Raw genomic sequence first — 18,329 nt, forward strand, 5'->3', positions numbered from 1 at the left:
ACACATTGATACGTCTCTCCAAGTCTGATTCAGACAGTATGTCTTAGTATTTGTTAAATTTTTTATATGGGAAAAAGCTGCACATGTTATTAATTTGATAAGGCTGTTAATGTTCAAGTATGAGTCTATTATTGCCCCTAGATTTCAAGCTTGATTTGAAGGCTTTAGAGAGAGAGAGACTGGAGGTGACTGCTGACACTTTCTCTTTGTTTTTGTGGGTGAAAGACTATGACTTCAGTCTTGTCTGATTTCAGTTGGAGAAAGCTGTTTTACATCCACACACTGATCTGTTGGATGCAGTGGCAGAGTGAATCCACTGGTCCATATTCACCTGCTGCCAGTGAGAGATAGATCTGAGTGTCGTCTGCATAGTTGTGGTAGGACACATTATTGCTGTGTATTAACTAGCCTAACGGCAGCATGTAGAGATTGAACAAAAGGGGTCCTAGGATTGACCCTTGAGACACAGTTTTCAATTCAACCAAGTACTCCCTGTCTTCTAGATATGACTTGAACCAGTTTAGTGCAGTACCAGAGATGTCCACCCTGTCCTCTAGTCTCTGAGAGGATCCTCTGAACAACAGTGTCAAAGGCAACACTCAGATCTAACTGGATCAGAACTGAGACTTTGCCTGCATCAGTGTTCAGGCAGATTTGTCACCTTGATAAGAAGTCTCAGTGCTGTGGTGGGGTCTAAAACCTGACAGGAAAACATCAAAGTTGTTCATTTGGAGAAAGTTAGTAAGCTTAAAGGTAAACTACTTTTTCAAGGACTTTGCCTAAAAAGGCAGATTTGAGATAGGTAGATAATTGTTCAGTACTATGGCATCAAGACTGATCTTCTTTAGGAGAGGTTTGATAACTGCAGTTTTCAAAGATTTTGGGGATGTTTCAGATTGAAGTGATATGTTAATTAGTGGTGATTGCAAACTCTTGAACAGTTTTGCCAGTTACAGGTGCAGAGTGATTCAGTTCTAAGTGTATATGTGGCTGCAGATTTGCTATTTGCGTTGTGGAATTTATGGCATTTTTAATGCCCTGAACCTTGTCATTAAAGAATATTGCAAACTCGTTTCACTTAGATGTGGAAATGCGTTCTAACAGCAATGGTGCTGGAGGGTTTGTTAATCTGTTTACTGTTGCAAACAGGACATGAGAGTTGTTACTGCAACTTCCAGTAATGTTCGAAAAATACCTCTCCCTTGTTCTACATAAACTTTGGTTACACATGCATATCTTTTCTCTGTAAATCTCATAATGAAATTACTGTATTGATATTACTGCCATTTCAAGTCTCCACTCACACAATGCTTTATTAAATTCTAACGAGTTCACAACAGATTATTAGCAGAGAACTAAAGCTCAGATTTCACCAATCAAATGTGTTGCGTGTTCACTGACATTTACAGCAAAATACACCAGAGTATACAGATCATAGCATGTGCATGACCCAGTTTTCCCAAGGATGTATAGCTCTCTACCCCTCTTTTCTCCCTCCCTTTCTCTCTTTCTCTCTGTCTCTCTGTCTCATTCTTTCTCTTTCTCTCTCTCTCTCCCTCTCTCTCTCTCCTTCCCCCTCTCCCTCCTTCCCCCTCTCCCTCTGTCTTTTTCTCTCCTCTCCACTGTAGCTTGTTCTGCCTCTTTAGGTCTCATTCCAGCACTGATTGTCTCCACCCACTGTCACTGTGAAACTCTTTTTAGTCGGTCGTGACTGGAGCATATCAGCATACATAGATCTAGAGATGCTAGCTAGAATATATACATATAAAGAATCCTGACCTGAAGTTTGATTTTTGTCTGTTGGTAATTTATTTTTTCTAATTGCTCTTGCTCTTGTGCACATTCTTATAAGATACCATTGTAAATTGCCTATTTTACATGCTGTAAGGGAAATTTTAGTATTATATTAACAAAATGACTACAACTCACACAAATAAATGCATAAATAAGCTGTAAATGTAATTACCCTAATACAACACATTAAAATCACATAGACTAAAAATAAGCTATCTGTATGGTATAGATAAATGTATTAGACAAGAAATATTAGCAAGTGAACAATTACAAAATTTCACATGCATTACAGAGTGTTTGTAGAGGTTCTAAGTACTGGCTTATCAGGACCTATATTACCAGAATATTTGTCATTTCCTCATGCAACGATTCAAATTTGTATTTCTTGAGGTTGATATCTTGTTGTCAGTTGGCTGACAGGGCAGACATACTGGAGGTGTCCCGGGACAAGCTTCACTATGTGTCCCTCTAGGGGTGTGGCCATTAAAAGGGTCACACAGTGGAGAACAGGCCCACTCAACCGCATCTGAGTGCTCAAGCTGATGGTGGCTGTTTTGGGGAGAGGGAGATATAGTGGACAGCATCATTGTTGCGCATGTATAGTTTTTATAGTTTTGCATACATTTAAATATGGATGTTTTTGGCTATATGCAAAGGACAGGTGTATTAAGTAAGGTTAACTAAGGGACTTGTGTAATTAGTGGAAAAAAATTTAATAAAATACAAAAAAACAATATCAGTAGAATGTGAACAACCTCCCTCGTAGGTCTGTTTGCTGTTTTACTATTTGTAGAGCCAGAAGTGTAAGGATATCATTTTTGATGTTATCTACCTTATGTAAAAAAAAATACTGAAAACATGTTGCAATAGTCTCGATGAAGACCTGTATTATCAAAGAAAGTACAATTTATTTTGTGCTGAAAATATCATTCTGTTGACTATAACAAATTATTATATTATCATTGTGGTATTAAAATCTGTATCCAGTATTAAGCCTTTTTCTTAGTATCAAAATCAAGTCTGAAATTTTTGTATGTTGACAACCCTAGTTTGGGCACACTTCAATCACTAATGTGTTTGAAATATTTGGTTTCAAAATCAAAATCTGTCTATCAATCCGTCTGTCTGTCTGTCTATCAATCCGTCCATCTGTCCGTCTATCAATCCGTCTGTCCGTCCATCTATCTATCTATCTATCTATCAATAGGAGGGATACCTATCAATAAGAGTTGAAGTGAATCACAGCCATGGTTTGAAGCTACACGTTTGGGAAATAGACGTCATCTCAAGATTTGCAACCTGACATCAAAGCCTGTGGTGATGAAATAAGATGTAATATCGTTGTTAAGGAAGGTGCACAGACACAGAGATAATTAATAGGGCATAAAACTAGAATTAATGTGAACAGCTTTGTCTAAAAATACATCTGGTTCCTTCAATCTTCATAGTAAAACACACATTATCCATTTACATTTTATGGCAAATAAAAAAGAAAAAAATAAATAGATTGAAATAATTGAATGTAATTTTCACAGGAAAGATTAAAAGTCAACAAATTCAAGGTTAGGTTGCTAATGGGTTTGTCAACTGCTTGTCTCCATGGAGATATTGCTTTGCTTGGAATGTCCCACAGCATCGCTAGACATTTTTCTTGATCAAAAGTACCCTAAAAAAACATACATTCTTATTAACTTGTAACTTGTTTGTCTTCATGAATATATATATATATATATATATATATATATATATATATATATATATATATATATATATATATATATATATATATATATATATATATATATGGAATGTATCAGTGTTTGTCTTGCCTACATATTAACACTAAGCTCATTCATTAACACATATTCCTCTGTGTCTTTTACAGAATTACGGCCTGGAAACTGAGAACCTTCGTACCTTGTCACACAAATTGAACGCCTCAGCCAAAAACCTGCAGAACTTCATCCTGGGGCGGCGGAGGGGCGGGCACTATGACGGGAGGGCATCCAGGCGATTACCCAACGACTTTCTCACCTCTGTGGTAGACCTCATCGGGGCAGCCAAAAACCTGCTGGCATGGCTTGACAGGTACACAAACTGGGAGACAGTCCTCTTTCCTGGTTTAGTGTTTAATTGTTGGATTGTCTTAGCCGTGCTGCAGTACAGTAGAACAATTCACACCTTTGGGTTGTTCATTGGAGTTAACTAATAATAGATTTTCATTAAACCCTTTTGACCAGTTGACAAATAATTCAAGCAGGTAATGACTCAAACTAGCAAACATAAGGGCAACAGTTATTTGCAGATCTGATACCACTATAATTACATATAATTATACAGTTTTGCATTAGCAGAAGGTTAATATTTAGTGATACACTGACTGCTGTTTTGGCAGGCCAAATATCCAATTAATATTTGAAACAAGTATAGTTTGTTTCACTTAAATCCATTATTTGAAGTTGAGCAACATCTATATGTAGAATTATATTTTGAGTAAGTTACTTATCTGATAACTTTTAAATTTACAATACAGTTGTATATTTTTTTTTATTGAACAGGAATTTGGAAATATATTTGACAAATATTTGGAATCTGAACCTACAAACACTGTAGGAATTTGAACCTACGACACTGATGCAGGTTGTTGTATTAAAGAATATGTTATGCATTTGTAGGTCATGATAATTACTATATTGACTTCAGTATTGTTTAATATATGAAAGCTGGGACAATATATGTTGAAGATTTTGAGTATTTTTGTTATGAAAAGATTTGAGCAGTGGAGGAGTGGAATTCGTTTTATGGCTAATTAGTGGTAGATTTATCTGTTGCAGCTTGTGTCTTTTAATGTAACAGTCTATTTAACATTTTTACTGGGGTTATCTTGCATTATTTAAATCTTAATTAGTGGCATAAAGTAGTTTCAATATTATCATTTATCGCAATATTTCACTGCGGTGATATATCATGCTTCAAATTTTGTTATAGTGACAGGTCTATTTGTAGGCTGGAATTACACAGCAATCTTTCTACCTAATGGACCAAATGTCATACTCTCAGAGGACTGTCTAACTGTCTATACAAAATTAAACTTAAAAACTGTTCCACATTTAGATCTGCTGATGGAACAGAAAGTTACATACATGCGATAAAACAGTGCAGCACTTAAATATTGTGCAGCGGTTTCAACACTGAATTAAATATTGTTGCTCGTCTCTATCAGGGTTTTAAGAGTAACAACAAATGGCTTTTACTGGTCTCTCTTACAGCAGTCGCACTAAATCACGCTTTACAGGCCAAAACAAAATAAAGCCTTAATATAACAAATGTAATCCGCTACACAGACAGGCTTTTTATTATATGCACTGCTCGTACTCATTCACTTTGGTGGGAATAGGATTTTGGGCCACATGTCTAAGTGTAATAAAAGCAAATTGGAAGAGAAGCTGAAAGTCTGTGGCTGTTTGAAATAATAACTTTTACACTATTAGCAAGAGCGCTACTGAAGTGAGAACTGGTCTTAGAAATGTGATAAAGGCAATTTTCTGTGGCCTTAATGGGTTAGTCTAATGTCCACTGTATTTTTATCTGCTTTTTATGGTTAACTATTTTGGACCTAGAGATTGTAAAAGAATGTGCTGATAGAGTAAGGTTATATTTTGAAAAAGTATACTAAAAATGTGTTGTGTCTCCAGACATATGCTACCAAATCTACACAAATTATGATAAAATATGACTACTTTGAAGGTGCTATATGTAACTACTGAGGGGTCTGCTGGCTAGTAACTATTCTGTCTGGAATGTTACACAGGGAAAACACTTCTCTACACAAATCTGACCTGTAACCTGGCCTGGTGGTGTCACCTGCTATGTGGTGTCACATACTTTAAATAAGACTTGAAATGTTAATATTAGGTCTGTATGACAATGCAATGTGATGTTTTTTAGGTTATATTGGTAGAATTACTCAAATTTGCAGTAAAAAGTACTGATCATGTTCAATCGGGCCAGTTAAACTAAAGGCCTGAGGGCCAATAAAAATTGGTCTGAGGGTCGCATTTGGCCATAGTTTGGACACCCCTGGTTTAATGCTATTATGTGAAGCATTCCAGGCATTGCAGCAATAACATCCCCATGGCAGACCTTCAACCGGAAAAATGTTACATAGAGCATCTTTAAAGTTACAAAATCTTTACAGATATTTTGGCCTTTCCCATGTATATACAAATTATATTAATACCCCCTTTTAATAAAATTAATGTTGAGTGACAGTGATAGCATTTTTATTGTTGTCTAGTTCACACACGGTTAGGTTGGGTACATGGGTTACTCACAGTTCAGTGCACAATAGTATGTCTGCTTTTATCTTTGTCAAATTGGGCTGTGATTCACTTTTTGTCCCTGTGTAAAAAAATAAATAAATAAATACTTTTAGTCTAACAGCATATCTGAAACTGGATTATTTTAAACTTATTTTTCTGATTTATTTGTTATTGCAGGTCTCCATTTGCCAGTGTGACCGAGTACTCAATACTGAAGAACAACATTGTGCAGCTTTGTCTAGAATTAACCACCATTGTACAGCAAGTGAGTATCACATCTTCAGTTTAGTAAACACTGAGTGAAATAATGTTATGGTAAATGTAGAATTTTAAACATTTTAAAAAATCCTCTGTACATGTTGACAAAATACGTATGTATGTTTTATCTTACAATCATCAAATGTTTTTTTCCTGCTTTCTCCTGCAATCCTCATCTCTATATAGGTAGACTCAGATGGTCTAGACTTTGGTCTGGACTTTGAACTAAGGGTCTCTTCACAGTTCTTTTTTGGTCCTGGTTTGTGCCCAGTTTGGCTCCAATGTAGACTTGGTTTGGCTCTGTTCTAGTCATGGTTAAGTCCTGGTCTAGGCTTAGTTAGAAATTAGTCCAATTAGTTTTGACTCTGATCTGGTCTTTGACTTTAGTCTAGTCTGGTCTCTGGTCTGATCTTGATTCTGTTTTGGACTCTGATCTGGTCTAGATCCTGGTCTGCTCTCTGGTCTGTTCTAGATCCTGGTCTAGATTCTGGTCTGGTCTAGATCCTAGTCTGGTCTAGATTATGTTCTAGAAGATTATGGTTTGGACTCTAGTCTGGTCTAGATTCTGGTCTGGTTTCTGGTCTAGACTAGTCAAGATTATGATCTGGACTGTGGTCTTGGACTGTAGTCTGAGCCCTGATGTGGTCGCAGGTCTAATCTCCAATCTGAACTATAGTCTGTGACACTTCAACATATTTCAAAGGATTTAGTTGTTTTTCAGAACCAGTGAGTGTCTAAAGAAAATAGATATCCCAACATGCAGTATTGATTATACTGGTCAACACTAAATTTATTGTCTAAGATTTTTTAGCTGATTTAGGATAATTTTGATGTGCTGAATCCTAAAATCACATTGGTTTTGCTCAATCAGGTCAATGTTCTGAACTAAGCTACATATTTGTTTTTGGACGATTTTGTTTACATGTATGAGTATTTTCACGTCATATGATGCAAAATTCTGTTATATTTCTCGCTATAAACTAATTCTGAAGATTTTGCATGTGCCAACTTATGACTAATTGTTTTTTTTTATATTACAAGTGAATGAAATGGCTTCAACTAGAAGATCTTGCAAAAATAACCCTGACATATTCTGCTACATCTGCAGTGAATAAACCAATGTTCCTAACAGGAATCAAGTCACAAGTTTCATAAAGCGTGCTTACCATGCTTATTTTGGTATTAAACCTGGTGACCAAGATGAAGCTTGGGCGCCACACATTGCATGCAAGTCATGCACCAAGTATCTGCGTCAGTGGACTAAAGGCAAGAAGAGTTGTCTGAAGTTTGGAATTCCCATGGTTTGGAGTGAGCCAACATCAATAGCTACTTCTGGGCTATTGATGTGACTGGGATCAACAGAAAGAACCGAAGCAGCCTCAAGTATCCTGACCGTGAATCAGCACGTCGTCCTGTAGCTAACTGTGATGAAATTCCAGTACCTGTCTTTGTAGAAGTTCCTGACATCAGTGACAAAGATTCCTCCAGTGTGGTTTTAATGATGATGCTCCACATCCTTTTTCCCAAAAGGAGCTAAATGTTCAGGTTTCCTGAGAATCTGGGATCACTGAGTGATGAGCAGGTGGAGAGATTCCATTAGGACATAAAAGAGATGGAGACCAGGTATCAGGGACGCTGGGATGCAGTCATGATGGCTGATTACTGTTGGACTCTGAAGAGAGACATCCCTGCTGCTGAGCATTCAAGGGGTTCATAAAAACAGAAGTTCATGTCCTGAATTTTGCACAATGATTGATTGTAATCAATTTAGTCAGAAGATCGGATTTTTCTAAATCAAATTAGCATAAAAACCTGACCTGACTGAGAAAAATGGATATAATTTTTGGATTCAGCGGTGCTAAATGGTCCTAATTCAGTTGAAAAAACACAGACAACTTTCAAAAATGTTTTTTTTTGTAACCCAGTGTTATAAACCCCATCTTTGCCTGTTCTAACTGATGTCACAGTTTGTTTTGGTAACATGGAGATATAGACTGAGCTCATCAATACCATTGGTCTGGACTGGGGTTTGTCTCCATAGAATATAGTGGAACATTTTTCAATATAGCTTGACTAAAAGCAGTTTGTAGCACATCTAATGGCATCGAGCAAGCAGAGAAAAATGTATTGACTCAAAATGGGACCCCAACCCAGTCTTGCAATATTAAATAATTTACTTTACAACATAAGTAAAGCAGCCTTACAAAAAAATGTAAATGTATAAAAAAAACATAGCAACTGGATGCTTTGTCAAAAAAGCCAAGCAAAATTAATTCATTCTAAAACTTTTTTCTTATTTCTAGCACCACAGACAGCCTATTTTAAGGTCTATATTATCATTAACTGGCCATATTTTGTAGCTTATCCTGATCCCGTGTTCAGATGATATTATGACAGTGATTGTTTGGAAGATTACTTATTTATCTTACAAATGTCTGCATTATCTGTATGTGTATTTTATATATACATTGACAGCCTTATGCTATCACTGCTCTTTCACACTCTGTTGTAGCTCCAGTATGTAGTTGTTCCAAGAGTGCGTCCTGTTTTAGTGCTGATAACTCCCACCCACTCCATCAAAGACCCCCAGATCTTAAAAAGGGGGCCACCAATGATCCACAATGACCCATCATCCAGTCCGTAATGGGGGAAACAAAAGTGGCGGCAGCAGCAGTAGTGTCAGGACTGTCAGCTCTCCCTTCACAAATGCATCAAACCAATGAATTAGCTGCTCCCGTGCACATCTGCTGTATTCAATGGGCCTCATTCCCAGAAATAGATTAAGAGCTCTCCACTATCGGGTGAATAACATGGGCATGTGGCAGCTCCAGGCAGCAGAGGTCTGTGGCTGGTCAATCCATGGCCTTGTCTGTCGAGTTCAAATTATATTAGTGTAATTGCAAAAAACTGCTATTACATTATAACATTGAATGAAATACATAGAAAAAGAGTATGGAGGTGGTTTAAAAAGTTGTGGAATAAATAAAATAAAATAAAATCATATACACCATTCTCTCGTAATTGGGGCAGACCCGGGACAAATCTAGGTTTACACTAAATCTAAATCAGGAATAAATATGGACTAAACCAAATCTACCAGGTCTAAACAAGGATCTAACATGGATTTTAGTAGAACAGGACTAAACATGGACTAAACCAGGACTAAACTGTTGCAAGTAACAAGAGCTAAACCAAGTTACAGTAAGCAAGTTCAGTACCAAAACTGACTATAACTAAACCAAGTGTTATCTAGTGCTAATTTATATATTCAAACCAAGACTAAACCATATCTACACTAGGAGTTCTCTTCGTATAAACCTGGACTATAGCAGGAAGCTGTGTATTCATGGGTTTTGAGTAAATGGTTCCATCGGGTCACCCATGGCAAACAGGTCCTGGGAGACGGGTCTGACTAAGAGCGGTTCAGAAGCCCCCCATGAAGAGACAAACAACAAGGCAAGCTACGTCGCCCGGACTGGTGTTACCGGGGCCCCACCCTGGAGCCAGGCCTGGGGTGGGTGCTCGGCAGCGAGCGCCTGGTGGCCGGGCCTTTCCCCACGGGGCCCGGCCGGGCCCAGCCCGAAGGAATGACGTGGGGCCGTCCTCCCGTGGACTCACCACCTGCGAGAGGAGCCATGAGGGGCGGGTGCGGAGAGATCTGGGCAGCAGTCGAAGGCGGGGACCTCGACGACCGGATCTCCGGACATGGAGACTAGCTCTGGGGACATGGAATGTCACCTCGCTGGGGGGGGAAAGGAGCCTGAGCTTGTGCGGGAGGTTGAGCGTTACCGGCTAGATATAGTCGGCCTCACCTCCACGCACAGCTTGGGCTCTGGAACCCAACTTCTTGAGAGGGGTTGGACTCTCCATTTCTCTGGCGTTGCCCGCGGGGAGCGGCGGCGAGCTGGTGTGGGCTTGCTCGTTGCCCCACAGCTCAGCCGCTGCGTGTTGGGGTTCACTCCGGTGAACAAGAGGGTCGCGTCCCTGCGCCTTCGGGTCGGGGACAGGTCTCTCACTGTTGTGTCGGCCTACGGGCCAAGCAGCAGTGTGGAGTACCCGGCCTTCTTGGAGTCCCTGGGAGGGGTACTAGACAGTGCACCAACCGGGGACTCCGTTGTTCTCCTGGGGGACTTCAACGCCCATGTGGGTAACAACAGTGACACTTGGAGGGGCGTGATTGGGAGGAATGGCCTCCCCGATCTGAACCCGAGCGGTGTTTTGTTATTGGACTTCTGTGCTAGTCACAGTTTGTCCATAACGAACACCATGTTCGAGCACAAGGGTGTCCATTGGTGCACGTGGCACCAGGACACTCTAGATCGGAGGTCGATGATCGACTTTGTTGTCGTGTCATCTGACCTCCAACCGCGTGTCTTGGACACTCGAGTGAAGAGGGGGGCTGAGCTGTCAACTGATCACCACCTGGTGGTGAGTTGGATCCGCTGGCGGAGGAGGAAGCCGGACAGACCTGGCATGCCCAAGCGCATTGTGAGGGTCTGCTGGGAACGTCTGGTGGAGCCCTCTGTCAGGGGGGTCTTCAACTCCCACCTCCGGGAGAGCTTCTCCCTGACCCCGGGGGAGGTTGGAGACATGGACTCCGAGTGGGCCATGTTCTCCACCTCTATTGTCGATGCGGCTGCTCGTAGCTGTGGTCGTAAGGTCTGTGGTGCTTGTCGCGGCGGCAGTCCCTTGAACTCGGTGGTGGACACCGGAAGTAAGGGATGCCGTCAAGCTGTAGAAGGAGTCCTATCGAGCCTTGTTGGCTTGTGGGACTCCTGAGGCAGCTAATGAGTACCGGCGGGCCAAGCGTGCCCTGGGAGTATGGGGTCAGGGGCTCGGGCAGTCACAGAGGCAAAAACTCGGGGTTGGGAGGAGTTCGGGGAGGCCATGGAGGAGGACTATCGGACGGCCTCAAAGAGATTCTGGCAAACCGTCCGACGCCTCAGGAGGGGGAAGCAGTGCTTCACCAACACTGTTTACAGTGTGGGTGGAGAGCTGCTGACCTCGACTGTGGATGTTGTCGGGCGGTGGAAGGAATACTTTGAGGATCTCCTCAATCCCACTGTCACGTCTTCCAAGGAGGAAGCAGAAACTGGGGACCCAGAGGCGGACTCGTCCATCACCCTGGCTGAAGTCACTGAGGTGGTTGGCAAGCTCCTCGGTGGCAAGGCTCCGGGGGTGGACGAGATCCGTCCTGAGTACCTCAAGTCTCTAGATGTTGTGGGGCTGTCTTGGCTGACACGTCTCTGCAACATCGCGTGGCGGTCGGGGACAGTACCTGTGGAATGGCAGACCGGGGTGGTGGTCCCTCTGTATAAGAAGGGGGACCGTAGGGTGTGTTCCAATTACAGGGGAATCACACTCCTCAGCCTTCCCGGTAAGGTCTATTCCAGGGTACTGGAGAGGAGAATCCGACCGATAGTCGTCCTCGGATTCAGGAGGAGCAGTGTGGTTTTCGTCCTGGAACACTGGACCAGCTCTATACTCTCCATCGGGTCCTCGAGGGCTCATGGGAGTATGCCCAACCAGTCCACATGTGTTTTGTGGATCTGGAGAAGGCATTCGACCGTGTCCCTCGTGGTGTCCTTTGGGGGGTGCTCTGGGAGTATGGGGTCAGGGGCTCTTTGCTAAGGCCTGTCCGGTCCCTGTATGACCGGAGCAGGAGCTGTGTTCGCATTGCCGGCAATAAGTCAGACCTGTTCCCGGTGCATGTTGGACTCCGCCAGGGCTGCCCTTTGTCACCGGTTCTGTTCATTATATTTATGGACAGAATTTCTAGGCGCAGCCAGGGGCCGGAGGGGGTCTGGTTTGGGAACCACAGGATTTCATCTCTGCTGTTTGCAGATGATGTTGTCCTGATGGCTTCATCGAGCCAGGACCTGCAACAGGCACTGGGGCGGTTTGCAGCCGAGTGTGAAGCGGCTGGGATGAGAATCAGCTCCTCCAAATCCGAGGCCATGGTTCTCGACCGGAAAAAGGTGGTTTGCTCTCTCCGGGTGGGTGGTGAGTCTCTGCCCCAAGTGGAGGAGTTCAAGTATCTCGGGGTCTTGTTCACAAGTGAGGGAAGGATGGAGCGGGAGATTGACAGGCGGATCGGTGCAGCGTCTGCAGTGATGCGGTCGCTGTATCGGTCCGTTGTGGTGAAGAAGGAGCTGAGCCGGAAGGCGAAGCTCTCGATTTACCGGTCAATCTACATTCCTACCCTCACCTATGGTCATGAGCTCTGGGTAATGACTGAAAGGACAAGGTCACGGATACAAGCGGCTGAAATGGACTTCCTCCGCAGAGTGGCCGGGCGCACCCTTAGGGATAAGGTGAGGAGCTCGGTCACACGGGAGGAGCTTAGAGTAGAGCCGCTGCTCCTACACGTTGAGAGGAACCAGTTGAGGTGGCTCGGGCATCTGCTCAGGATGCCTCCTGGACGCCTCCCTAGGGAGGTGTTCTGGGCATGTCCCACCGGGAGGAGGCCCCGGGGAAGACCCAGGACACGCTGGAGGGACTATGTCTCTCGGCTGGCCTGGGAACGCCTTGGGGTCCCACCGGAGGAGCTGCAGGACGTGTCCGGGGTGAGGGAAGTCTGGGAGCTTAGACTGCTGCCCCCGCCACCCGGCCCCGGATAAGTGGAAGAAAATGGATGGATGGATGGATGGTTCCATCTTGATTTGGAGGATTTTGTGAAAACCTTTCCCCATTCAAACTGCTTTATTACTTGGAATGTACTAAGGATACTGTATACTGTAATAGGATGAAAAAGAGACCCACTCCTTTATGCTAAAAAAGACACTTTTTTCATTTCTGCTTTCTGAAAACTCTCATTTCCAGTTTTATTTTTGGAACCCAGAGTTATTTGAGCTTTTGGCGGATGTTTGATGAAATGTATTCCACTGCCTGACGTCGTGTCTCTTCTCTTCCTTCTCTCTCACGCAGGATTGCACTGTGTATGAAACCGAGAACAAAATCCTACATGTGGTAAGTGGCTTTTTTGTCACCTCTACACATAATCTCTATATGCTTGCTGTTTACGTGGCAAACAGGAACCAGGATTAGGATGATACAACAATTACAGTAATCCAAGGAGTACATGAGGTGTAGATCAAAGGTACAGCCAGACATTGTAAACATCACGGGCCTATCCATCCAAAGTAATACAAAGAAGTACTTCACTGTATTTTGGTGGATTTTATAGGCCTAGCTAACAAATATTGCTGAAGTCAACATAGATAATCAACTGTAATACTGAAACCAAACTGTAAGGCAGAATTATTTGCATTTTTTTCTAAATGTACAGAATTTCCTAATACTACTACTACTACTACTAGTGAGTTCCTGAGTCATCAGTTGGATTACAATGGCTCGCCTCTGTGACCTCTGTGCAAAACTGGCCAAACATTGTGTTGAGGGTTGTATTATTTGGAGTATATTTCATAATTTTAAAGCCAAGCAATACACTTTAGCATAATTACTTAAATTCCAAGCTCACAGGTATGCTTTATTTTATGTATTGCAGATTGTTATAAAATGCTGTTGGTAAAGTGTGAGAAAGTTTCTACAGTTAAATAGTTGATAAACCAAACCTTTTTCTAAACCAATATTATACAAGGGCTACAGTGGAGTATAGACTACCAGGGGAAAAAATGCAAAACAAAACAAGGATATGTCCTAGTACTACATCTGATCTAGACAGGGACTAATGCTTGTCTACTGATTCGAAGGCTGGTGGTTCTAATCCCGCTCTTGAAGTAAACATTATTGGTTGAGTGGTCAGACCTACTGGCCCACAGGTTGGCGTTGCGACTCCAGCTCCCACAGATGAATGCTGTCATTGCGCCCTTGAGTAAGACAGTTAACCCACCTCGCCCCCAGTGTCTGCGTTCACTGGTGTGGTGTGGGTGAGTGGATGTAAAGCAATTTGAGGGTCCTGAAAGCACTACAAAGAAAAATATGACCATTAGCGATTAACCAATGCTTACAAGACTTAACCAAGACTTAACATAGACTAAAGAGTGTCATGCATTAGATGTAAATTCCACATGTAACCTTGTAGCTACACCCAGGACAGGGACACCTCCTCTCCCTCTTCTTTGCCAGAGTACAGTATTTTCCTGTGTGAATGAGGGGAGTGGGTTGCGCATTGGTGAGTATCTGCTTCCTGCATGTTTGATAGAGGCTCGTCTGGTTCTACACGTGCAGCCCAGAGAGCAGGCTCTGATCAGGCCTGACAGCTGCACTGGGAGATGAGGAGCTGCTGCCTCTGCTATTCAAGGAGGGCTGGTGATTGTCCTTTTTGGTCATATCATCATGATTAATCACCCATATGATCTACATAATTCTGCTGTATAATGCAAGACAATGTATTATAACAAATAATCAACTTAAAAGAAGGCGCTAAATACAATGGTTTCCTTTTTCTCATAAATATCTTCTAAGATTTCAACTCTAGAGGCTCAGGTTGTCTATAGTTGTAATTTAGCTGCTTGTAGTCCAATGCTGACATGCTGTGCTTTGAACATGTGTGCACAGACAGAGCAGCGGAGTCTGTCACACCGAATCTACACAGGAACAGGAGTGGTCCGTGGGAGGAGGAGGTGTAAAATCAGGACACCGGGGGAGGGACTTGTTTTTAGATGTTTATTTACCATGTTTCTGACATAAATGATGCGCAGGCTGCACTATATCAAATGTAAATATAGAAGTAGGTAATTTAAAATAAGTCTTGGGATAAAAGAGGAAAGGTAAGGCATATATTCAGATGCTGTTTGACAGAAGCAAAACAGACATATTCAAAATACTCTATTTCTGTTCAACTATTAGGAAATTTATATTATTAATAAACCGTTTACAAAAATAGCTAAGGGGTGTACTTTTGGTGTCATTCATATTTCAGAATGGGCTGATGTCATACTACCAGATGGGAGGGAGGAGCACGTTTTCCCTATTGGTTACATGGCATTTTCATCTACAAATGCTGGTGACTAGGCCCTAGAACCAGTAATCTTTCAACAGCAGTATGCATAGTAACAAACAGAATTTTACCTTTCCCGTATCGACCTTCCCCACTTACACACATCATAGTCACTATTATTATTCATTGTTTTATGTTCCACCATACCACCGAAGTTCCTAGTTTGTGAATTTTGTTAGTAATGGTAGTAGTTGTAGTAGTAGTAGTAGTAATAGTCGTAGCAGTAGTAGCAGCAACAGCAGTATTAGTAGCAGCAGCAGCAGTAGTAGTAGCAGCAGTGGTAATAATGGTTGTAGGATGTGCGGTACTTGTGTGCTTGTTGTGCCTTGTGTGATAGTAGTACATTTGTGTTTTCCTCATATAGTGTATGGGCCTGTGTTCAATAATGCAGATTGCTCCTGTAGACAACAGCCTGCAGCACTCGTTTGGACAAGAGATCAGATCAGTGCAGGATCTGTGCGGCTGATGGAGCGTGGAGAGAGTGAGGAGGCCACACATGCATAAGGATCACAGGCATTACATAACAACTGTCCTACTTGTGTGTTTCCCCCTTTTTCCTAATTCTGCTCCATCTAGATCAGGTTTGCATTCGGGCTATACTAGATTCTATAGGTTGCATTGAATTAATATAACTCTATAGGAGATTCACTGATATCCAATTCCAAACAAATATCCAAACTATGATCCACAAATGTGCTTTATCATTATCTGTCAAGTACTGGCCCCACAAACGTACCGTATTAATCTTATGGCTTGATATTCTTTCATTTGACAATAAAGCTCAGGTTTAAAATAATTTCTTTAAAAAAAAAAAAAAAAAAAATATATATATATATATATATATATATATATATATATATATATTTTTTTTTTTTTTTTTTTTTTTTTTTTTTCTTACTAACAGCAAATAATAATATAATTCAGACACTGATAAAAAAAAAATAGTGGTAATCTTACAGAGACAAATTAAGCAAGGGCACTTGTTTATGATTCAAATATATAACTATCCTCCAGTGGACTATTCTAATGTGTGACTCTAGCTGTGACTCTCACATATGATTTAGAATTAGCATAGTAGAGTGATCCTGGCCTGTGTATGGAGGAGAGGAAGGTGTGAGATGAGAGGAGAGCTGCGTCTGTGATGGTGAATTAGATTTAATCTATTTGGCAGCATCCTCTGTCCGCCTTTCTGTTTGACTGCTCTTCAATCACAGCCTGAAGCAAAACCACAAGTTTAACCTCTGGAAATCTGCAGTTAGATTCTCCTGGGGTAAAACAGATGCTGTTTTAAGAGGGAGAGTTTAGGCCTGTGTACAAAATTTAGTTACCTTATTTGTGCTAGTTCCAGGTAGATAATATTGGAATTTAAATGGGAAAATCGAGGCTCAGCGCTCAGTCAAATCAAAGGCTGCAATCAAATTGCCATTGGTAGAACTTTGTACTGCAACTAAAAATGCTGGTGTAAAACAGGCTATTCCAAGACTAAGCATAGTTGAGATGGCACCGTTAAAGAGGCTGTACCTAATTTATTTTTAATTTCTGAAAAATGTTGTACAGCACTAGTTAATTTTAAATTTTAAACAGTGCACAAGCCTTACTTCATAGTTTCCAGAAGGCAAGGCAAGTTTATGTGTATAGCAAGTCATACACAAAGTAATTCAAAGTGCTTTACAGAATCTATTAGAAGCTATTAAAATCACAATACAAAGAAATCAAAATATAAATAATCATCATAAAATATATAATGCTTCATAAAAAAGAAAAGAAAAATATTTTGGCAATATAATGGTGAACAGTGCATTTCCATACGATCTAACTCAAAAATCTCTTGCATTTCCAGACATGTTTGTAATAGTCTAAACTACAGTGTAGGCAGATTTACAACAAGACCCCATAGACACATGATGGTTTCAAATTCACATATATGATGATGTCATACTCCCAGATGGGGGACAACAGCCAGTTTTCCATGTCAGTTACATTGTCCTGTACCATAAAATATCCAAAAGGTAAATTCACTAATGTTGAACCTGATCATTTCTATTAGTGACCCAAGACCCAAGAACTCACTATATTACAAAAAACATTCTTCATTTGAAGACTATTCATTATAACAGCCCTCATCTGTATTAAATATCATTGCCCTATAGAATTGTGGTGATGTCATCTGAAACCCAGCATTGTTGTAGTTTACAGTGAGCAATATATTACCTAATTGCAGATTTTGTTTTTTTACTATTAGAACCACAGAGGAGATGTACGAACGAAATAGGGCACAAAATTACCCTGTGAGAGAGAGGTTGCAGATAAGTTTTAGTTTGTGTACTAATTCTTTATACATGCAGGCGCCTTTTGCTATCCTGCTACCTCTAATCCAGTAATTACTCATTAAGATCGAAATCAGAAGATTATTTGTTGCAGGGTTCATTGGTGCATGTGTAGACCAAGCCGTGCATGTTAACTTGTCTATGCAGTGTTATGCAAGATAGAGTGGATTGCATATTTTCCAACAAGCACACTTTGACTCCTATATCCTATTTGATTTGATAACCAAGCCCGCTCCAGTCAGTCAAGATTAGATGTGCTAGTATAAATTAACTGCCACGCGTAGCTAACCACAAATTGCCTGAAAAACAGTCAGGGTTTATTTGGCACAAAGGCAGAGTGAAACCAGGCTTTTAATTTGGTGAATTTTCTTCGGTGCAAAACCTCCAGAATGATACAGGCAGAAGTACCATTACATCCTCAGTGTGACCAATGAATGTCTATGATGTGTCAGGATTGATTTATTTGACAAGAAGAAATGTGTAGTAGTAGCAGCAGCAGCAGTAGTAGTAGTAATAATAGTAGTAGTAGTAGCAGCAGTAGTAGAAGTAAGCATTTTATTGGCCATCTTCATTATGTCAGATCATATTCTGTTGACATGAATGATAAAATGTCCCTTATAGCTGTGTACACTTTACCACAATCAGAGTCCAAGTTGTATTCAGATG

The 18,329-nt window shown here is 41.2% G+C and overlaps 1 protein-coding gene across 1 annotated transcript in view; it reads left to right on the top strand.

Moving 5' to 3' along the window:
* si:ch211-26b3.4 (connector enhancer of kinase suppressor of ras 2) overlaps positions 1-18,329 on the top strand; it is a 116,673-nt gene that overhangs the window by 37,165 nt on the left and 61,179 nt on the right. The window contains exons 3-5 of the mRNA XM_055225075.1: positions 3,680-3,882; positions 6,294-6,381; positions 13,302-13,343. Coding sequence (XP_055081050.1) covers positions 3,680-3,882; positions 6,294-6,381; positions 13,302-13,343 — 333 coding nt within the window. The remainder of the gene's footprint in view (positions 1-3,679; positions 3,883-6,293; positions 6,382-13,301; positions 13,344-18,329) is intronic.

This window comes from Periophthalmus magnuspinnatus, chromosome 10, assembly GCF_009829125.3.
Source record: "Periophthalmus magnuspinnatus isolate fPerMag1 chromosome 10, fPerMag1.2.pri, whole genome shotgun sequence".
Lineage (NCBI taxonomy): Eukaryota > Metazoa > Chordata > Actinopteri > Gobiiformes > Gobiidae > Periophthalmus > Periophthalmus magnuspinnatus.